Raw genomic sequence first — 24,708 nt, forward strand, 5'->3', positions numbered from 1 at the left:
TTAAACATGTTTGGTAAAATAACTTAATATCTCAACTTTAAATTAAAAATGATTTTAAGTATTATGTCAAAATAGTTAACTTATTTTTAATCCCAATTTTTTTTTTGTCCTATTAGCCTACATTCAATGAAAATATATTTAGCAACTATCACTTGACAATCATGACTTATTTTTTTATAATAAATATAAATATTTTAAGATTATTTTATAAATTTACAATACTTTAAATATGGATGTTTAATAAATAAATTTATTATTAAAGGTTAATGAAAATAAATATTAATTAAAATGTTCAATAATAACCATTAATTATAACTAATGAGGTAAATATATCAATTTAATAACTTAAAATAAAATTTTAAATTAATTTTACCTTATAACCTCGATACTTAATGTAAAAAATAAATAATAATTTTTAAAAATAATTTAATTTAAAGTCAATTTCAATTATTAAGTAATAAATAATAAGTTTTATCATAGTGTATAGATAAAGCATCTCATCAATTTTTTTTCCACATGAAAGACAACTCAAAACTACATATCAAACTAATGAAAATCCTTATTCATCCTATTCTGAGTATTGATTGTGCCACTTGTTCTCATTATATCCACAACTCAGAAATACTTGTGTCAGTTAGCTAGTCTCAAAAATCTGTTCATATCTTTGAACATTGTGATGAAATTTTTGTGGCAACTAGTTGAACATGGCAATGAAGGACCATCATCTTGTGAGGTGTAGACGTAAAGGGTGAATGAGAGGCTCTATTAGTTAATTCTACATCTCAAAGATGATTTTTTAGGGCATTATCTGTCCCTAATTGCCTACTCTGCATAGGGTCTAGTTGTCCACCTAAGATCCGGGAATTATCCAAATATTTTTGCTGGAATTACGACCCAAAATTTCTTCTGGGTCTGTGGTAATTAAGTAACAAATAACTACTGTAAAGTTTATCATGTGGAAAGAGGGATCAATTTAATGTGATAGAGATGATGTTGGATTATGAAATTTGAAACAATTTTGTCACGATTCGGATGCTGAGGGATGAGTTCCCCATTGAACTCATGGGGAGCAAGCTATTTGATCAATTTGAAGGGGTTTAAGGGGGCAATGCCTTTAGAATGTTATTATTATTATCATTATTATTATTATTGAATGACAAATTTGTCTCTATTAGAAATTTAACCATCTTATGTTTTAGGGTTTGTTTTTAAGAACAGAGTGTAATTGAGAGGAGAGTGGAAAAGCTTTCACTATTGTAACTTTTTTTTCTTTTGTTTGATTATTTGATTCTTGAATGTTGGGATACTTCATGAACATAACAATCATATTGATTTTTGAACCACATTAAAAATCTCTTATCCTTTCTTTACTTTCACTCCCTTGTGTGCAACTTGGTTAAGATAAAAATCAATTACAAGTGTACAACATCCTTAACAAAATTGAGGAGCTACATAGTCAATGGAGTCAATCTCAATTCCGTAAAGGATTATATGTAAACATTTTCTCAGTTGTGAAACAAAGCTTAGGAGCTTCACCAAAAGGAGAAGGTATGTCTTCTTGGTCTTTACTAGCTTATCCCATCTGCTATGACTATTAGACACAAGCCCCTTGTTAGGCACTTGGTACTAGTTCTCTGGTATCCTCATCTCCTTTGTCAACATATCACTTGACTTGTTCACTAGTGCAAGGTCTCTTCAAGTATTCCATCAATATTTGGACCTACCTGTGATATCCCACATTAGATAGAGGAGAAAATTATTGACATTATATAAATATGAACTCCTCTTCATCTTGTGGACAAGTTTTAAAGCCTTGAGGGCCCCTTTGAGTTCAAAGCAGATAATATCTACACGGTTGGGTGCACGTCATTACAAAATGATATTAGAATCAATCCATGACCCTGATGTGGGGATTTGTTTGGCTCTACGAGGGGTGTCTGTCTATTTAGTCCCATAATCTCATAGGACATAACAATGATGTTGTGTCTGTATGAAGGGTGATTATAATATCTCACATCATATAAGAGAGAAAGTTTTTGGCATTATATAAGTATGAACTCCTCTTGACCTTGTAGATACATTTTAAAAGTCGTGAGGATCTCTTTGGACATAGAGTAAGCAATATCTACATGGTTGAGTATAGGTTGTTACACTATTATTAATAAACCCATCTATGAGATGCATGTATATCTCTAGATTATGAAAACCTAGCAAATCGAATTCACGTTTCAAGTAGGGAGGCAATGAAATATCAAGCTTTTCACATTAAAGTTGGTGGATAGGCTTGCTTGAATGACTGAAACCATTAGACTTGTATGCCCTTCTACTTTTTTTCCTCTTTTAATTTCCTTCTTTCTTGTGACTCGTTTGAATGGCAACAATTCTATTTTGAATTCAAATTCCTAGAACTAGAAAACAAATTGGAGATTTCTAGGTATTGGGTTTGGTGCCAATTAATTAGTGAACTTGGAGAAAGAGATATATATCACATGGTTGATACCGCTTTCATGGAAAGTTCTGAATGTTTAGAACTCCTTGGAGGCGGCTCATGAATTTTGGTAATGAAATTTGACTATTTTCCATGTACTTAACCTCTGCTTTGTCTCCATCCCAAGATATGAAAGAGTGCGATTTGAAGATGTTTACTAGCTGATGACACCAAATTTAAAATTTACTTTTATGCTGATTGAATTTGACCCACAAATTTTAGTTTAATATTTTTTTTCCTGAAATTCAATAAAAAAATGATTAAGACGTGACTTGTGGTGTCAATAGCTTTGTCCATACGTTCAATTTTCAATTTAGTGTCTATTGAATGTAACTTTTTTTTTTTTAATGTAAAATTAAGAACGTTTCATTCATGTATTTGTTTTTGACAATGTTGTTTGTGTCATCTATTTAATGAATGATTTTTATTTATTTAAATAATATTATTTTTTTACAAAAAAAAATTACTTTAAAAAATAATTATAAAAATATAATATTCTTAACATCATTTCAGTAAAAAAAAATAAAAAAATATGGTGCCATCATTCGTTCTCTTCATTTGTAGGGCTTCCTAATGACTCCTATGTCTCGACCAACTCTTCTAGAGCCATGGTCTTCATCCTATGCGTAGTGCATGAAATCATTTTCACAAGTAAATTGGCTCATTAGATATTGACTTTGTTAGTGTTCCCAATATCTCCTTCCACATTATCACATCCATCATCAATTCCACCTCTTGAACCATCGTAACTAGAATTAGAAGTACCAACAACACTAGGTCTACTACTTTGGGCCACACTTATGGAGTCAACTTCTTGGTGGGAATTCAATGTCGCCTAAAATGAATCCTTAGTTTCTTGCTAAAACTCTCACTGTGAACTTCTTTAGACAACACGCGTTCAACATCAACTCCAAATTTACGAGCATGAGTGACAAGATTTCCAACTTCATTATCCAAGTGTAAAGACCTAACCCATTGGAACAATTGATTAACCTTTTTTTTTCACGTTGAAATGTCAAGAAGATCAATGTAATCTTTCTTAGTAACTTGATCATTTTCTACCTTCATATCCCGTAACTTTCGCTTCATGTTAGAATAATAATAAAATAATTGTTGCAATCGAGGGTAAACTAGATGATTTCGTTGCTTTGTGTGGATGAGAGCAAATGTGCTCCAATTTCTTTCACATGTAGGAGATGACTTAGCTTGTGAGAGAACTTTGATGGCTAACTTCCTCAATGTAGGTATTTGATTTCCATACATGAACCACCATTCAGTTGCAATCAAATTCATAATCATATAAATACTTATGTGATCAATTTACAATAATGATAATAAAAATAAGAAATAGTACTCATCGGGCACCATGGTCGACCTTGCTCAACTGCCACTCAATCACCGAATCCTCTTTTCACATCTAAAAAAAACACAAACTATGTATTCAACATTTAATTTGTCAATACCATATTTGTTAGTAAACGTTCAAATAAATTGAAGAATGAAATTATTGTTTGATTAAATTGAGTAAAATAACAATTTTTTATTTACCTTATTTCCAAATTGACCAATCGATTTAGCATTTGGGTTTAATTTAGCAAATATGTCATGGGCCGCTTGAATTAAATTTGGATCACTACCAACTCCACACCTATATTGAAACCTTGGATTCAAGAAGTATGCTACAATAAAATTAAGTAGATTTAGTATTTTGTAAGAGAAAATTAAATAAAATAAAAGTAACAACTTATGAAAATTAAATACCTATTACATAAAGTGGATGTTTCAGTTTATTTGTTGCATGACCATTGCATCATCATATCGTCGTTGGGATGCCCTTACAGTTGTTAGATTACATCTACAATATGGGCCATAAGATGCACAACTAAGTGACCGTTGGAGGTCAGACATGATCTAGGTCGTCAGATCAACGTGGGGGAGCTCACAACTGTTGGATCAATACAATAAGGACACAAGGATTTTTCATTGAAAAATCGATGAAAAATTGTAGCAGTTGACAATTTATTGTGCGTTTCGTCGATTAATCGCCAAAACCTGAAATTTCGTAAAAACATAACGATTTTGTTGGATATTTCTACCATTCGACACTTGTTTCATTTCCACAACCCCCAAAATGCAATACTTCGATGAAATTTCGTTGAAATTTATGGAAAATTTCATCCATGCACCTAGGTTTGTCTTTCCACTAAGAAGTTCATTCATTACGTTCTGACCATGAGAGAGATTGACATTAGACATTTTATCTTGGATGTCATGGGATCGCATAACTCTAATGCTTGCACTAGTGGCTCACTTTTCTTGATTCTGATATCTCATATTCTTTTGGAGCATGGGCTTGACTGAGTTTGAGCATGAGCTTCCAATTCTCCACTAGCATGCCCTAATTGATTGGTTCTCTTGGTTCATACATGTGAGTCATGCATATCACTCCACATGGGATTGAGGTAGATGAGGAGGTTGAGATTTGAGATGCTAAGCAAGGCATTGATGAGATATGACCTTTTAGCTTACCAATTCAACCTTCACTTGGTCGTGCTAGAGAGTGTGGTTGTGGAGCATTTTCTTTAACTTGATCGGGTTCTACTAATGCTTCTAGAATTCCACTAGTACCACCAGCTACTCATCCAACCATCCTTGATCTTCGACATAAGCTTGTTCTCATCGTGGATGGTACTGCAGTTACCATGACTTTCATTGATTGAAGGATGTAGAGGGTGGAAAAGAGACTTGACACCTTAGAGTCATGGGTTGTTGCATAGCCTAGACCAAGTTCTCATCATTTTCCACCACCAATTGCAACTTTGTAGATTTGCATCTTTGTTATATTAGGTTTGGTGACGTTGTTATTGGAGTTTAGGGCCCTTTATTGTACTATTTATTTTGTCATAAAGTTGTCAAAAAAGAAAAAGAAAAAATAAAGATTGTTAATGTATTAGTTTTAGGTTGACAATTTTATTTCATTTCTTATTGTAACAGGTATACCATATTTCCAAGTGTCTTATCATTTTTCAATCAAATTAGATAATTTCTAAAATTGATAAAGCATGAGGTGTGTATGCACTAACAATTATTAAAGTTCATTATACCATATTTCCAAGGGTCTTATCCGATTTCAATCAATTTGGATACTTTCTAAAATTGACAAAACATGAGGTGTGTATGCACTAACAATTATTAAAGTTCAAGGAATTTGAATGTCATATAGAGAGCATTCAAATGTCATATAGGATGTTCAAAAGCTTCTTATGGAACATTCGAACCTCTATGCCAATATTCAAACACTTAGATGGTGTTTGTTTGTTTGTTTTTTTTACTTAATTCTAAATAGAAATTAAAACTAAATGATGCTTAATAATGTTAAGTATTAGATTTTTTGTTTTTGTTATATTTTATTTCTATTAAGCATTAAAAAGTAAAGAAAATCAACATATTATTTTTTCCATTTTTAAAAAAAGTCAAATATTTTGACTTTTTCTATTTAGCAAAAAATTTATAATAAGTTATGAAAAAAATATAAAAAACAAATAACCTAAAGTTTGAAAGTAAATTACTTTTAGTAAAAATCTAAAAAACTAAACACCTTTTTAATGTGGGACATTTGAACTTTGGTATTTTATTTTAAGTAAAAAAAATAATTTTGTCTTTACAATTTTTAAGGGCATTTTCATAAAATTAAAGATAAAATGTTCCAAATGTTGTTCGAAATGTTAGCCCTTGGTTTTTCGTATAAATAGATTTTTTTTATTGAAAATTGGGGCACATGAGATAAGTCATCTCTATAGTTGTAGTACTTTATCTTTCAATGTTTCAAGACAATTATTGAAAGAAACCATGTGATTTAGAAGTTGATGATTTGACACATTGAAGTCTCGATACTTAATTCATTAAGAAGCATAAGGGTGTGTTGTGTTGAAAACGTGAAAAAGAAGTGTAGTTACATAAACTATAAACATGCATTTGATTGGACAAAAACAAGTACCATTTTCTCATATTTTAGTGGACTATTTGTTTTAAATAGACTTTCTGTAATGTTTTTACATCTAGAAGTTTTTAGGTAGTTTTTTCACATTAGCTCACGTGTCCTTTCATGAAATTGAATTTGCATATGCATGAAATTAATCAACCTTTACTCATATAAGTATATAAAAGTAGGGATAAAATTTTTAGTTTAGGAGCAATTTTTGCTTGGAGTGCTTATTCACTCACTCTTAGATATATCAAGACAAATTCTTTCATTATGTTTATAAAATCCTAATTATTTAGTTAAAAACTTAATTGTATCCTAATTTTAGAGTTTGTTTAAAATGCTTAACTTTTAGGGAGAATTGTGTTTTGGGTCAGGTGGGCCCAAAAATTAATAAAAGATCTTCCAAACACTTATAATTGATTGTAAGGATATAAGGTTGGAATAGACAAAAATACCCCTTTTTACTTACACCCATCATTTTGTCTTTATACCACCACTCTTTACATGCACCATCCATAAAATTCTCCTTTATTTAATCATTTTTTTATTTTTTATTATTTTTTAAACTCCTTTAAAAATAATTGAAAAATGAACATTATTTTCTATTTTTAAATTATAAATAAATAAAAATTATATTAATGATTCAAAAATTATTTTGGAACATACTTTTGAAAAAAAATATTAATTTAAATGAATAAAAATTATTTTTTACATTTTACAAGTAAATAATTTAATGATTAAAACACTATTTAAAATAAATATATTTACTATTTTTTTTCTTTTATACTAAAAAGTATTTTAAAGTTTATTTTTTTTATTATTATAAAATAAAAAGTTTAAAGTTTTTTTTTTAATCTTTTTCTTTCCATAGTTTAATAATTTTTTGAACATAGACTTTTGTAATAAGTTATATGAATGTTCCAAATTTGTTTATTAAGGAATTTTTTTAATGATTTGAATTAATTGAAAATTTATTGAAATGAGAAAAAAGAAAAAGAGAGAAAGAGGATAGATGAAGAGTTTTTATTTTAAATATCCAACTAAAATGTTTTCGTATTTAGAAATGAATTATATCAATACATAGTATAGTAGAGATTGATTTTTTTCTCATATAAAAGGGTTAAATGATATGTTTACTCATTTTAAATAAAAACAAGTAGTTAAAAATTATATAGATTATGTTTGAGATTGGTTTTAAAATATTTTTTCTAGTTTTTATTATTTTTTTATTTTTAAAAATTATTTTTATTTTCTATATTGTCTCTTTTTGAAAATACATTTAATTAAAAAAATGAAAAATATTTTTAAAAATGAAAATTGAAGACCTTGTTTAATACTAAGATAATAAAAAGAATTAAATTTCATTTATTAATTATTCTTTTTTATTTTTAAAATATAATATGTTCACAATTAAATAAAGGAATTGGTCAATTGTATATTTTTTTTCACAAAAATGTAATATGTTCATAAAAAAATTGGATTGAAGTTTTTCATTATTTTTTTAATCAAACTACTAGAATCATGTTTAATACAAATATAGACATATATGCACTACGGGAATATGAAATTTGTGTCACTATATAAGAGTATTTACTAACTGTATAAGGGAAATATACTAAGTGTACAAGCAGTGTATAAGATTACCATTTATAAAAGATTTCAATCTATTTTTAACCACTCCTTTATTTTCCTTGTCACCCACAAATTGCATACTCATGTCATGCACTTTATTTAACTCCCATATGGAAATTCCGATACTTTCCCCAATAATGATGTTTGGGAAAAAAAAAAAAACTAACCCTAATTCATCCATCCTTTTATTAGTTAAACCATTAGAAATATGGTTAACATACCTACATGGACATATTACTTAGGATAGATGTATTGTACAATGGTATTACACTAATTGTACAAGGGAAATGTACTAAGTGTACAAGGAAAATGTACTAAGTGTACAAGGGTGTACAAGACTACCATCTATAAAAAATTTTAATCGATTTTGAATCACTTTTTCATTTTCCTTGTCACCCATAGATTGCATACCTATGTCATGCAATTTATTTAACTTTCACATGGAAATTTCGATATTTTTCTTAGTAATAATGTTTGGGGAAAAAAAATTTAATCCTAATTCATCCACCATTTTATTAGCCAAACCATTAGAAATAAGATTAATATACCTACATGGACACACAACTTAAGAGGGATATATTGCACCATTGTACAATGATGTTACACTAACTGTACAAGGGAAATGTACTAAATGTACAAGGGAAATATACTAAGTGTACAAGGGTGTACAAGGTTACCATTTGTGAAAGATTTTAGTTAATTTTGAATCATTTCTTTATTTTCTTTGTTACCCATAAATTATTTATGAAATTTGCACTATTATATAAGGGTGTTACACTAACTATAAAAGAGTATTCCAAAATTAAAGTGTTTATTACAAGTAAACCGAATAAAATATATATTTTTACTATTTTACCTTTATAAACATAATGTTAGTAGATATTAAAAAAATCATATTTAAATAGAATTAAAAAGGATAAAAAATTATCTTTGTAACATTTGTAATTTTTTATTATAAAAAATCATTAATTTAAATTATCAAGTTAACTTAAAATAATTTTTTTGTTGTAATTATAGTTTTGAAGATTCTACGATTTTTATATTATTACTTTTAATTTATTTTCTTTGATTTTTTATTTTAAATTTCATCTAAACTTGTTTTTTCTTACATTTATATGTTTTCTATTATATCCTTATTTAAAGTGATTTTCATCTAATTTGTGTTCCATTATATTCTCTTTTCAATTTTAATGTGTTGTTATGCCTCTTTACATAACAAAAGATTTTGTTATTTTTCATCTACAAAACTTTATACAAAAGATATCATGTACGAGGAAAAAAATAAAAAAAAGAGAAAATTATGATATAATTTACATACACATCTCTTAATATGATACATTTACTTAACTTAATGACATCATGTTTTAATAATTTAAACCATGTCAAGTCCACATCTATTTTAGATTTAAAAGGGCATTTGAATATTTTTCAAATTATTAAGTTATAATACATTATTCAATTAAAAATTAATTATCACCATTAGTTAAAAAATGATCATGTTACAAAATAATATATTAAGATAATATCAATGTATTGTCCAAAAAATAGAGAAAATATTCAAATAATTGTCTACAACCTTAAAGATATTTATATATATATTGGATAAAAAAGAATAATAATATTTTTTAAATATTTATTATATATTTTGTAAGTTTAAAAAAAATTATGAGGTATTTAAAAAATATTTACTTTAAAAATATAGTAATAATCATTTTCAACCATTGATTTCCAATATTTAATTTATTAGGCATGGTTTTTGGGAGAAAAATAATTGATGAAAATAGTAACACTTTTCTATAAAAGAATTAATTTACATGTCCCACCAATTAATATGTGAGAGAAAAAGACAAGGTGAATGATGAAAGAGAGAGGGAAAAAAAGAATGAAAGAGAGTAGGAAATTAGTTGTTTTCTTTTTCTTTTTGACAATAAAGGGCATTTTCGGAAAATTGAATGTTTCATATCCTTCTTTTCAATTTGTAAACTTTCTTTAGGTGTTGGGCTTAAATATGGAACTTATGAGGATCTTTTATTAATTTTTGGGCCTAGCTGGGCCCAAAACACAATTCTCCCTAACTTTGATTGAATTCATGTAAGTTATGTAATAACTCGCTCCCAATCATGTAGATATTGTTTATTTTAAGCCTAAACAACATTCACTACTTTAAAACACGTTTACAAGGTTAAGAATAGTCCATACTTATATAGTCACAAAAACTTTTTCTCATATCTAATGTGAGACATCATAATCACTTCCTTTATATACAATGTCTTTGTTATATTTCATAGGACTGTGGGGTTAAATAAACAAATACCCCTTAAAAAGTCAAACAAACCCTCACATCAGAATTGGAATTGACTTTGATACTATTTGTAATGACTCACTCCCAATTGTGTAGATACTGTGTACTTTGGGTCCAAAGACTCTCATGACTTTAAAATGCATTTATAAAATTAAACGAAGTCCCTTACATAGCCCAAAGAACTTTTTTTCACCTATTTAATGTAAGATATCATCACAATCAATTATCATGTTGATACAACGTTCTCATTGTATCCTATGAGATTATGAGGTCAAACATATAGACAGCTGTGGACCCGCATTTTTTATGTGCGTCCCAACTCGAATGACGAGACTCGTTCTTCTATTTATTTGTGAAAATTTGATTTTTTTGAAAATTTGATTTTTTTAAAAAAAACTTGGGGTCGCCGCTTATTTTAATTTTTTTTAAAGGTAAAACAAAATAAGAAAGAAAACCATGTGTGACTGCTTATTTGGAAAAGACATGTCTACAAAAACCGAATTTGGATTTAGGGATCAAGTTACCTATTAGGAAGGTACGGTGGTGAGCCGTAGCACCCTTCTAAGCCCATATACATACGGTCTCTACTAAATGAATTAAGGAAATTGTGACAATTAATTAATTAATCATGAACACCAAGATTTAAGGAATAAAACAATATACACAAAAATAATGATGAAATCTAACTACAAGAATACACAAAATAAATGATAAGAGGATTATGCAAATTGATTTATTGAATTGATTAAAAAAATATTTTTTTTCAAGAAATTTCAAAGGAGTTTAAAAAAATTTTCAAATTAATGATTTCAATTTATTTATTTACAAAAAAAAAAGTTTAAATTAATGATTTGATTCAATTTCACTTGTATTCAATTTTTTTAAAAAAAAGTTATTTACACTTATTGTATCAAAAGAATTTATTATAAAATTTCAATTTGGGTACAAAAATTATTTTTACTTGCTTTTACTAGAAAAGAATGAATTTTTACAATTTTATTTACAAAAGTATTTCATTTTTTTTTTCATTTAAGAAAAGTAACTTATACAAATTATTAATATATATATATATATATATATATATATATATATATATATATATATAACTTTATTTTTAAAATAATTTTTAATTAAAAATTAATTTTTGGGACAACTTTATTTACAAAACAGTTTTTGGACAATTTTTATTAAACAAAGAAATTTTTGAACAATTATTATTAAAAACATTTTTTTTTGGATTTTTCTAAAAGTATTTTTCTGAATTTTTATTAATAAAAAACTTTCTTTTATTAAGAAGAATATTTTAAAATTAATATATATATATATATATATATATATATATAACTTTATTTTTAAAATAATTTTTAATTAAAAATTAATTTTTGGGACAACTTTATTTACAAAACAGTTTTTGGACAATTTTTATTAAACAAAGAAATTTTTGAACAATTATTATTAAAAACATTTTTTTTTGGATTTTTCTAAAAGTATTTTTCTGAATTTTTATTAATAAAAAACTTTCTTTTATTAAGAAGAATATTTTAAAATTAATATTTTATTAAAACATGTTTATTGAATTATTCCTCTTATTTAAACAAAATTTCTGATTTGTTAGATATCCAATTATATACACAATAAATATATACAAACAAATATTTACATAAACCAATAAAAATAAAATCAAATAGTAGTGGGAAATAAAACATGTACTCAAACAAGCTTATAATAAACTCAATGTCTCTCTACGACTTTTCGAGTCCCGCTTTCTTCCATGAAATTTTGTGCACTACCTATCATAAATTCATACTTAGCCAACATAATTGCAGAATGGACTAATGCAAAAAAAAAAAAAAAAAAAAAAAAAAAAAGAAGTCAAAATGTAAATATATAAAAATGAACAAAGTTCCAAAACAAATATTCAGGTCCAAATTCAAACTTCAAATTAGTTCAATAAATTTCGTCAATCAAAATGGGTTTAAATTAGCAAATATAACCCAATAAAAAATATCTCACATGTCATAGGCTCTAATAAAAAATTTTCAAATTAATAATCAAAATATAAGCTCAATTAATCAAACTCAAAATATGATAAATTAAAATAAATCTCATTAGGCCTAAATTTAATATCTCATAATCCAAGCCTAATTTAATATACAAACTTAAATCCACAACTAAAATCAACCCAATTTAATATGTAAACCCACATCCAAAATATACCACAATATTATATCATATCTAAATTAAATAATTCAAATAAATACAACCATATAAAAATTATCAACTAATCTAACCAAAATTAACAAATTCTAAATTAATTCACCAATAATAAATTAACCCAAATTTCATATTAATTTTCCAATAACAAATTAACTCAAATTCCATATTAATTAACAAAGCTCAAATTTCATATTAATTCAATAATTCAAATACCATAAACAACAATTACTATTAAAATCAAATCAAGAAAAAAGAAAAAAGAAAAAAAGTAATAATAATAACAACAACAACATTAAAATCAAATCAAGAAAAAAAAGAAGATAAAAGTAATAATAATAATAATAATAATAATAAGACAATAAAAAATGGAAAGAAGAAAATGGGAGAAAAAAGGAATGGAGAGGTGTTAGAAATGGCGTCGACATCACACCACCGACAATGGCGATGAAGACTATTGAAGATGGGGAAGTAGTGTGGAGAAGAAAAATGGAAGAAGAAAATGAAGAATAAAAAAAAAAAAAAAAAAAAAAAGGGGAGAAGAGTGGAAAGGAGTGTGGTCGTGTGGCCCGTGGGGAGTGGTGTAGGGGGAGAGAAAAGAATGAAGAAGAACGGGGAAGAAGAAGAAAAAAAAAGAAAAAAATAATAAAAAATAAAAATAGAGGGGATAGAGGTGTGATAGTAGGAATTGGGGTGTGGGAAGAGAGAGAGAGAGAGAGAGAGAGAGTGGGTGAGGTGGTCGGGGAAGGTAGGAAGAGAGAAGAGAGAGAAAAGAAAAAGAAAATAAAAAAATATAATATAATAATAATAATAAAATAAAATAATATACAAAATAATAAAAAACTAAGAATTAAAATGTGAGAGGGTAAAAACAAATGTAATTGAGTTTAAAATTTATTGATTAAAAAGATGAAGAAGACCAAGGAAAAAATAATAATAAAAAATAAAAATAGAGGAGATAGAGGTGTGATAGTAGGAATTGGGGTGTGGGAAGAGAGAGAGAGAGGGTGGGGTGGTTGGGGAAGGTAGGAAGAGAGAGGAGAGAGAAAAGGAAGAAAAGAAAAAGAAAATAAGAAAATATAATATAATAATAATAATAAAATAAAATAATATATAAAATAATAAAAAATTAAGAATTAAAAGATAAGTAGGTAAAAAGAAAATCAAATATAATCGAGTTTAAAATTTATTAATAAAATTAAGTTCAAAATTAATATAAAAATAAAATTTGAATAAATTTTGAAGTTTATATTACCAAACAAATAAACACTCCTAACTAGATCAAACAAACTCTGGAATTGAGGATCAATTTTAATACCATTTATAACCAATCCCTTCCAATTGTTTAAATATTTATTCGTTTTTATGTCCAAGAGGCATTACAACTTTCAAACACGTCTGAAAGGTTAAAAGAATTCATAATTATATGACCTTAAAATTTTTTTCCCTTTTCCATGTAGTATATCACCGATTCTTTTTGACCTTTAATACACTATAAGTTAGAATATATATGCATGACAGCTGCAAGGTTTGTTTGAAGGACAGTGCCTTTTGACTTGTACTCTCTATGAGGGCGGCAGTTTTGTTGGTTGAACCTCTGCTGGATTCCCACGTTACAGCTGCATCTTCTTTATTTTTTTCCTTTTTCTTTTTGGTTTTTTTTTTTCCACAGGAAACCAGTGAGAAAATTTTGTTGATAGCTAGGCTTTAGCAAATCAGGTAAAAAAATTAATTAAATCGTAATTATTCTGATTGTAATGAAACAATTACAAGTGAAGTTTAGAAAATCCTTATCAACTTAATTGAGAAGCTGAAAACTGAAGGCGATCAGATGGATGAAAATATGTCTTCTTGATCGACCCTGCTTCGTTTAACCCATCTGCCAGAAGTACTATTAAAGATCATAAGCCCCTTGTTAGGCACTTGGTACCAGTTTTCTGGAATCCCTAGCTCCTCAATCAGCATGCCACTGTTCTTGTTCACCAATGCAATGTCTCTTCGAGCACCTTTCTGGAAACTGGAATCTTCTCTATGGAACCCATCAAGGAGATGCAGGTATATCTCTAGGTTATGGCAGTCTTTATAACTGAATTTTCTCTTTAGATAGGGAGACGATGTCATATCAAGAGCTAGCTCCTCGCCCACATGTGTGTAGACCCATTTCCTTGTTCCAGTGAGTGAGAGGAGTCTCTGAAGGATCTTGGTTGACATAAACTTTTCAGGTAGTGTTGGAACTTTATCTTGCTTCACTACAATGCGCAGGGTTCGCACTTTCATTTCATCGATCTTGTCCCTAAAGGCGATATTCCCGACCTGTGGAGCGCCAAATGAAATGACAGTGATGGGAAGATCAGGCAGCGTAGCAGCAGCTTCATAGGCATTGAGGAGAGCTAATGCACCACCTAGGCTGTGGCCAGTGATGGTGAAGCTTACTTCTTCACCCCTTTCTCCATAAAACTTCACTAGGTTTTTCACTTCTTCCATGACTTGTTCAGATGCACTAAACTTGTTGTATCTAGTGGACTCGCTTTTGGAGCTGTAAATCTTGTGGAACCCATATTCAACCATAACATCTCCCTCCCCAATATGCAGTAGCTTTGCCTCAAAATCTAAGACCCATTCAGACACTGCAACTGTCCCTCGCCACGCCATAACTATATCCCTTCTTCCAATCCTTTGGGATTCATCATCAGTGCTGACAGCAACAAAGCCTATCCAATTGGAATCTTTGCTCCATGTTTGGGTGAACTGCGACCTCTCCAAGTAATGGAGACCTCCAACGTGGGACATAGCATAGATGTATTTAGTCACTTTGTAACCATGTTTAGTAAGGTGCAATTCATCAAAAAGTTTGTGCCTTTCGCATTGACAATTCCCAGAATCATTATTGAATGCATCATAAGTTGCTTGTGCAAATTCTCCATACTTAACTATCTCCCTTCGAAGCCAAGGGTGAAGGGGATCGAGAAGATGTTCCCATTTGCTTGAACCTGCATGAAGTTCGTGCCATTTGTTAGACATGTTCTCCTCGAGGTACCTCGTTGGAGTCATATAATAACCCGGCCCGTCGACAAGATCCGATGCTGTATACTTCAGGCTTGCCACTGACTTGGGAACTTCATGTTTCCAAGTTATTGGCGCCCACATGTTCTCCTTGAGGGACCTCGTTCGAGTCATATAATCATCCCGCCGGTCGACAAATTCTGACACTGTATACATCAGGCTTGCCGACTTGGAGTCAAGTGAAGCGTATTTCCTAAGCCCTGAGCATTGAAATGGCTGCGCAGAGGCATGGCAGTCAACGACCTCGGGTAGCTGTTTGAATCTGGATTCACGTATTAGAGGGAGATGAGGCATGGACATGGCAGATTACAGCGCCTTATTTACAGCAATCCAATTGAACCCAGACTTTTACACGCTTGTGCACCTCTTCTTCTCCTTTCCTCTCCTGGTCCTTTCCTCTCTTGCAATTTGATTGAATGATGTTAATTTTTATGGGTTGGATGCAATAAGCCTAGAAAGTGGTTTATATAAGGCTCACAGCTAGCTTAATTTCATGGAAGCTGGCTCTGAAGTTTGAACTTTCAAGCACTGCTAGTTCTTTGGAAAGCTAATGAGTTTTTGGAAATTCCAGTGTGGACTCTTTCATACTGGTGTCATGAATTCTTGGCAAGTCCAGTGTGGACTCTTTCATACAGGTCTCCTTTAATTTTTATATCTTAAGAAAGGTCATTTCGCCGAAGGCACCATTCCATGTAAACCTTTCCCATATTCGGAGTCCAACAATGAACTCATCAAGGGCAGTCAACCCATAGACCATGTGGGGGATAATTGAGCTTTCCTCTCTACTGGGTCCAACTAGCTGGTTGGTAAGACTGAACTAGCCTATGGCTATTAGTCGCTGCTACTAGTCCTTTGGAAAGCGCGTACTCAATGTGACATTTTCCAAAGGCACCATTAAAATATAATTAATTGACATTTCCCATCTTCTAAATTTCTAATATAACTAAGACTTGGAGCACCTTCCATGCAAAATGTTAAAATAATAATATTAAAATTATTTTTTGGCATTGACAATGACCTTATAATACAAAAATTAAAAGGTTCCTTTTCTTCCTGGTGGTCATACTCATAGCTGGAAAGGTTCTTAGTGATTGAACCTATGGCTCTTAATCTGTAGACCATGTCAAGGTTTGAAGTATTAATTCATATACGAGGAATTTGGTTGATCGAATTGCCTTTTCTCATACTGCTATATTACTGTGTTAACAACCAATACTGTAGGAATATATGATGATCTAAACTTTTTGAACGAACTTATTTGAAACATACGTACATGTACTCAAGATAGGCTTAATTTTTAGCCCACTTAGAAGTCCAAAGCCTTGAAAATGCTCCGATAAATTTCAATTATTTCTCTAGGTAATTGAATTATTTAATTACTCACCATGGTTACTTTATGTTTAATTTTGCTAGATAATGGTATATGATATCAGTTAATTAATAATCTACATTTGAATGTTTTCGGGTAATGAAGTGAAATTTTTGCAAATATTGTAGAAAATTGCTCCCTGGCTGTATGTGAGGTGTATTTCCCATTTCTTATTTGGATGGTTTTAGGTAGTAAAGTGATATTTTTGTTGAAGAACTTGGACAGATTGGTAGTAAAATTGCAACTTGGATGGATTGGTCGGATTAATGGCGAACTCGAATCCAAACTTGAATTAAGAAACAATCAACCCAACTTGACATCTAATATGAGGTACTCAATCCAAATCCAACCTAATCTTTTTTTTAAAACTCAGGTGGAATTTGGGTTGATTGAATTAAACTCAAATTTGTTAGATTAAGCTTGGGTTGGTTGGGTTAAATTCGGGTTGATCCAATTGATTAAGTTGTATAATTCAAAATCTATCCATCTTGGTTTTTTAAAAACTTATTTGTATATATTTATACCAAATTTTAAATAGTAAATAAAATAAAATTTCAAGATAACAATAAAAAATAAAATCACCTTATATATCTTCTTTTTTTTAAAACGAAAAAGTATATGTATAATTATAATTTAATTTTTCTTTAAAATTTAAAAAGAAAATTAATATTATTACATAGGATAATAAATATTATAAATATTGTAAATATTATAAAAATATTAAATTAAGCTCAAGTTATTTGAATCTTAACTTAGCCCAACCAAATTGAGTTTGGGTTAAAAAAAATTTAACCCAAACACAATCCAAGTATTATTAAAAATGTTTACCCAAGTCCCCCCAAACATTGAGTTTGGATTAAATGGGATCAACTCATCCAAGTTGCACCCCTAGTTGACATATTGTAAGAAATTGTTTTTAAGATCATGTGAGTAAATTGTCTAATATTTGAATGCATGATTTTAGGTAGTGACATGAAATTTTTGCTAATATTGTTGGAAATTGCTCTCAAGATATATGAAGTGTATTGATGATTTATTATTTGGATTATTTTAAGTAGTGATGTGAAATATTTACCAGCATATTCACTATAGAAAAAGGGCATACAGCTATGGAGTGACCCTTACCAAAGATTATAAATGGTGTGACTTTAACAAATGGTGACACACTGAAGTAACTGCCACTACGTGTGACCATAGGTAGTGCAACTATATCTTATAGTTGTGGCTGGCAACCTCAAGTAACTTACAAATTAAAATATATAGGGGGGAAATATTTTTCAACATTTATTGATATCTCGCGATATTTTGGGCAGTCAACACAATCTGATCAAACTTTAAAAATTGCTTAAATTTTAAGTCGCCATGGAGGCTTGAACCCCAAAAGGTTTTTCAACAAAAGGTTTAACCTATGTTAAGCCAACTACTAGGGTAAGTTTGCCCTTGATATATAAGTTGCATCAAATATATATATATACACACTCAAATTTATTGTATAAACATAATTAAAAAAAATGTTTAAAAGAACAAATTAATTATTTTATAATTAAATGAAAAAAATTCATCTATTTTTTAATACCAAAAATGTAAAAATTATCGTGATAATTTTCTTTATAGTGTTTTTAATATCATTAATATATTAATTAAGTATTAAAAATTATACATATATTATCATTTATTTTATATCATTTAATATAATTGAATTAAATGAATTATAATTTTAATATTATATATATTTTTAAATTAGACATATTATAATTAAATATCACAATATTATTATCGAATAATATTTGATATAATTTAATAATAAATATATACTTATGAAATTTATATTTTTTTATTAACACATATAATATTATTATCAAATATAATAAATTATATTATATATATATATATATATATCAATTTCTTGAACAAAATAACTTTAAAATATCTATTATACTTCTAATTTTATTTTTAAGAGTTTTTTTCTTATATTTTTATAATTTTTGATCAATTTTAGGTTCACAGATATTTTGTATTAAAATATCCACCGATATATATAAAATGAAAGTACCGATACATCTGTAATTATCGATGTTTTCATCCTTGCTTACAACATATTTGTTGCTATAGTTCATTTGACCCTCTAAAAGTTATTATTTGTTTTATAGTTGCAAGTAAAAGTTAGCCGTAATTATAGCTTGTCATTTGTTGCCCAAAGCTAACGTTGTTTTTTGTAGCACAATAGTTTCAGATTCTTTTATATATATATGCTGAAATGCAGATAAGGGATGTTAGAAATATAGAATAATTGTATTCTATTCTGTGAATAAAAGAGTATACATCAGTGCCTTTATATAGGAGGCATATATGTGTAGTACAAGGGTGCAGTACAAAGGTGTAGTACAAGTGTAGTACAAAGGTGTAGTACAAGTGTATAGTACAAGTACTATACAAGTAACCTAACTGGGCCCCTGGGCCTAGAGCCCACAATACAATATACTTTAACAGCCCCCCTCAACTTCAAGGTGGATGTGAGACCAACTTGAGGTTGTCAACTAAATCATGAGTGCGTCTCTTAGGAAGAGACTTGGTGAAGATATCTGCAAGTTGATCTTTGGAGGAGACGGAGAAAAGCTTAAGAGCACCATGGAGAAGATGATAACGGATAAAATGACAATCAATCTCGATGTGTTTAGTCCGTTCATGAAAGACATCATTGTGAGCAATATGAATAGCACTCTGGTTGTCACAATAAAGAGGAGTAGCAGAGGAGGTGGATACACCCAAATCCTTAAGGAGCCATCTTAGCCAAAGGAGCTCAGATGTGGTATCAGCAAGGGCACGATATTCTGCTTCAGTACTGGAGCGGGCCACAAAGGTTTGTTTCTTACTTCGCCAAGAAATCAAAGAAGAACCAAGGAGGAAGCAATAACCTGTAGTGGACCTGCGATCAGTAGGATCTCCTGCCCAATCAGCATCTGAGAATGCACGGAGTACCAGAGGAGACTGGGCTGAGTAGAAAAGGCCATGAAAAAGGGTACCCTTCAGGTATCGAAGAATGCGCAGAACAGCAGCATAGTGAGTTGATCGTGGAGCAGACAAATACTGGCTCACCTGATGAACAGCATAGGAGATGTCTGGACGAGTAACTGTGAGGTAAACTAAGCTGCCAACCAATCGTCTGTAAAGAGAAGGATTAGACAATGGTTTCCCCCCCAAGGGTGTCAGATGCGCATTAAGTTCAACTGGAGTGTCAACTGTTTTGCTGTCAGTGAGCCCAGCTTGAGACAACAGGTTAGAAGCATACTTGGCTTGAGTAATATAAAGACCATCTGTGGAATGAGTAATTTCAAGACCCAAGAAATAGCTGAGATGTCCAAGATCTTTCATCTCAAACTGCTGACTGAGAAAATCCTTGAGTTCTTGAATGCCACTAAGGTCATCACCAGTTATGATCATATCATCCACATAGAGAAGAAGCAAAATAGTGCCTTTATCAGTACGACGAAGAAATAAGGCAGAATCATATGGACTGGCGGTGTAACCCAAGCGAAAAATAGTGGAGCTGAACTTGGCAAACCAAGCACGTGGGGCTTGTTTGAGACCATAAAGTGCACGTCGAAGATGACAAACCTTGTTTGATTCAATAGAGAGACCAGGAGGAGGTTGCATATAGACTTCTTCACTCAGATCCCCATTAAGGAAGGCATTTTTAACATCCATCTGAAAAAGATCCCATTTACGAGCAGCAGCAACAGCTAAGAGAGCACGAACAGATGAGATACGAGCAACTGGAGCAAACGTCTCTTCATAATCAATCTCATACTCTTGTGTAAAACCTTTGGCAACAAGACGAGCCTTATAGCGCTCAACGGATCCATCAGAGCGAGTCTTGATCTTATAGATCCACTTACAACCAACCACAGACTGTCCAGGAGGGAGAGTAACCAGGTCCCAAGTATGGTTTTTGGTTAATGCATCAAGTTCCTCTTTCATTGCAATCTGCCATAAAGGGTCAGTAGAGGCCTCATGATAGGTTTGAGGCTCGTGAAGTGTAGCAAGGGCAGTGTAACAATGATAGTCAAGGAGGTGTGGAGGAATGGATCTTACCCGGGTTGAGTGGCGAGGTGGAATGTCTTGTGGAGGATCTTCAGGCAGAGCAGGAGCAGGGGACCCAGGCTCAAAGTGGGGTAGCTCGTGAATAATCTGTTCATCTGCAACCTGTCTAGGAGAAGCATCAAAGATATCTGGAGAGAAGTCTAAATGAAGATCAAAAGTATTTGCAGAAGGAACAAGAGACTCATCGGGAAAGATTTCTAAAACAGAGGAGTTAGTCAAGGAAGAACGAAAGTGAGAGAGTTCAACAAACAATCGATGTTCCCAAAAGATAACATTACGAGAAACGCGAAGACGATGAGAAACAGGATCATAACACCTATACCCCTTTTGAGTTTCGCCATAACCAAGAAAACAACAGAGTCTAGATCGAGGCTCAAGTTTGTTGTGCTCATGAGGCTGAAGAAGAACAAAGCAAGCGGATCCAAAGGAGCGAAGGTGATGATAGTTAGGGGGTGACCCAAAGAGACGCTCATATGGAGTCTGATTATGGATGACAGTACTTGGAATGCGGTTAATTGCATGAACAGCATGAAGACTGGCTTCACCCCAAAATGGGGCAGGAATTTTGGCAGAAAGAAGTAATGCACGAACAGTGTCAAGAATATGACGAAGTTTTCTTTCGGCTCGACCATTTTGCTGAGAGGTACCTGGACATGTTAGATGATGGATAGTGCCATAGGAATGTAACAGAGTTTGAAATGCATGTTAAGTATATTCAAGAGCATTATCAGATCGAAAGGTTTTGATACGTTTGGAGAATTGAGTTTCAACCATTTTTGCAAAGTTGCTATATATTGATAAAATTTCAGAACGAGATTTCATAGGAAAAATCCAACTATAACGAGAGTAATCATCAATAAAAACAACAAAATATCGAGATCCACCAATACTAGCAACAGGAGAAGGTCCCCAAACATCAGAATGAATTAACTCAAAAATACTTTTAGAAATGGAGTCACTGTTATTGAAAGGCAAAGCTGGTTGTTTTCCTAACTGACATGAAGTGCAATCAAAATTGTCTTTAGACACAGAACCCAACAGACCTCTAGACACTAACTGTTGTACCCGAGAAGATGGTGCATGACCAAGACGAGAATGCCAAAGCGCAAGAGAAGGTAAGGAAGAAACTGCAGCTGTTGCAGCAGCAACAGAAACAGGAGCAACAGGTGGAAGATGAAGATTGTTCACGGGAAACATACGCCCAACTCTAGGACCGGTCCCAAGCTCCTGCCCCGTCCTCGGATCCTGTACAATACACCCAGAATAGTCAAAAATAAGGCGATAACCGAGTTCAGCTAATTGTCCCACAGAGCACAAATTATAGGATAGGTCAGGTACGTGGAAGACTCCAGGAACAGAAAGGGTAGAGGTTGAAACAAAACCTAGACTATTTCCATGCATGGTGGAACCATCGGCTATATGAATATTTAGAGGATGTGGTGCAGGGTCAAGGTTGGTGAACAGGGATGAGTGAGGTGTCATGTGATTGCAGCAGGCAGAATCAAAGAGCCAAGTTTGAGACTTACCAGGTAGAACAGATAAGGCAGTGGAAAGAGATGCATTACCAACCATACGAACAGCCTGAGCTATGATCTCCTGTAGTTCAGTGGAAGAGAGGTTGATAGTAGATCCAGAAGACTGGGACGTGGAAACCGTTGGCGGAGTAGGTGCAGTATTAGCAACAGCAGTAGTAGATTTGTTACGACGGTAACAAGTCTCAATGGTGTGGCCAGGACGCTTGCAATAGTTGCAGAACTTCTTGTTGGTTTGCTTGCGACGATTGCTAGAGCCAGAAAAATCACCTAATTGCTGAGGTTGCTCTATGAGTGGAGTAGATGGAGTAATAGCCAAAATATTGAGCTTATTCTGGGCTTGAAGGGTTGCAAGACGAGCTTCTTCTCTAACCAACTCATTCACAGCAGTATCAAGAGAGGGAGCAGGACTGCGATTTAACAGCTGACCACGAATGGGCTCAAAGTCCTTGTGAAGTGACATCAAGAATTCATAGAGGCGAAATTCATCTCTAATGGTAGCATATTGCTGAGCATCTGTGGAGCATCCCCAAGTTGGATCAGAAAGGTCAATTTGGTCCCAAATGAAGCGAAGCTGATCATAATAGTCATTGATGGATTGCCCCGGTTCTTGCCTGAGTTGATGCAATTCAACCACTAACTGATATTTCATGGATCCATGAGTAGTGGAGTACCTTTTGGTCAACATATCCCATGCAGATTTTGCATCGTCAAAGCTGCCCAATAGGTTGGAAATAGAGGGAATGGAAGTGTTCCGGATCCATGTGAGGATCATGTGGTTATGACTATCCCATTCAATCATGCGACTAAGAAAGACAGCATCTTCTTCACTTGCTCCTTTGACAGGAATAGTCATTGCACCAGTACAATAATGCCAGAGCATGCGGCTCTTAAGAAAACTGCGCATAGCTTGAGACCAGGATAAGTAATTTTTAGTCCCCTCCAATACAGTATGGATGGGGCGAGGAAGAAAAACATCCTTCTTATCCATTTAGGGACGCAATATGCAAAAACCGACTGCAGAAATGAAATCTATACGAAAAACTGGGTAAGGAGAACCTGGTCGGGGAAAAAGTCAACTGGACGGTCAACGGTCAAGGTTCGGTCAACGGCCAACGGTCAAAGTCAACGGTCAACGGTCAACGCTGGTCAACGGTCAATGGTCAAACGGTCAACGACTGGAGATGACATCAGCAGAAAAAAAAAAAAAGAGGTCAGAGCAGTGGCTCTGATACCATGTTAGAAATATAGAATAATTGTATTCTATTCTGTGAATAAAAGAGTATACATCAGTGCCTTTATATAGGAGGCATATATGTGTAGTACAAGGGTGCAGTACAAAGGTGTAGTACAAGTGTATAGTACAAGTACTATACAAGTAACCTAACTGGGCCCCTGGGCCTAGAGCCCACAATACAATATACTTTAATAAGGGAAAAATGAAAGTTTTCCTTGCTAGTTTTTTTCTATGATTTTGATGAATGAGGGCATTTACTTTATAATATGATTTAGACCTCAAAAACCATGGATCTCTCCCTTCCCTCTCTTATTGTGTTGATTATATCAGCAACTTTGCTCATGGTTGGCCTGGCCTCAGGGGAACGGTTCACATTTTATGGCTACCTGCAGCAGGTCTACCATCCTTGCTTCACTTCCACCATGGAAAATTAGGCTCTTGTCAAAAACCTTTATTGTCCATTCTTCTTGGACCATTAAGTGAACCCATCTAGCCAAGTCGAATCCACTCTTCTAAACTAGTTTTCCAGTTAGTAGTTCCAAGAGAATCACACCAAACCCATATGTATCTGAATTGAAGGTGTTTTCGGATGCAAGATTACATCAGAAACTTCTCGACTTCAAATTACATGATATAGGTTTTCATGCAAGATTTAAAAGAGCCTTCATGGATAGGTGTTTTGAGCCCTATCCCCTACCCCTATCCCTACCCAAAGAAAAAGGCATAAAGAAACAAAATCATGCATAACCAGTAATTTTGAGAAAACCTCACTGCCAATGAGATTC

At 31.8% G+C, this 24,708-nt stretch overlaps 2 protein-coding genes across 2 annotated transcripts; both read right to left on the reverse strand.

Annotated features, from left to right (window-relative positions):
- Nucleotides 1–14,372: 14,372 nt before the first annotated feature.
- Nucleotides 14,373–16,219, reverse strand: LOC100242997 (phospholipase A1-Igamma1, chloroplastic). Its single transcript, XM_002272522.5, has one exon. It carries the CDS (start codon nt 15,982–15,984, stop codon nt 14,449–14,451), a length of 1,536 nt encoding a protein of 511 aa, XP_002272558.2. The 5' UTR covers nt 15,985–16,219; the 3' UTR covers nt 14,373–14,448.
- A 5,667-nt stretch (nt 16,220–21,886) lies between these two features.
- Nucleotides 21,887–23,773, reverse strand: LOC132254540 (uncharacterized). Its single transcript, XM_059740393.1, has 2 exons — nt 22,681–23,773; nt 21,887–22,399 (listed from the first exon to the last, which is right to left on the reverse strand). Exons 1-2 carry the CDS (start codon nt 23,675–23,677, stop codon nt 22,362–22,364), a joined length of 1,035 nt encoding a protein of 344 aa, XP_059596376.1. The 5' UTR covers nt 23,678–23,773; the 3' UTR covers nt 21,887–22,361.
- Nucleotides 23,774–24,708: the final 935 nt, after the last annotated feature.

The sequence above is a fragment of the Vitis vinifera genome, chromosome 10 (genome assembly GCF_030704535.1).
Source record: "Vitis vinifera cultivar Pinot Noir 40024 chromosome 10, ASM3070453v1".
Lineage (NCBI taxonomy): Eukaryota > Viridiplantae > Streptophyta > Magnoliopsida > Vitales > Vitaceae > Vitis > Vitis vinifera.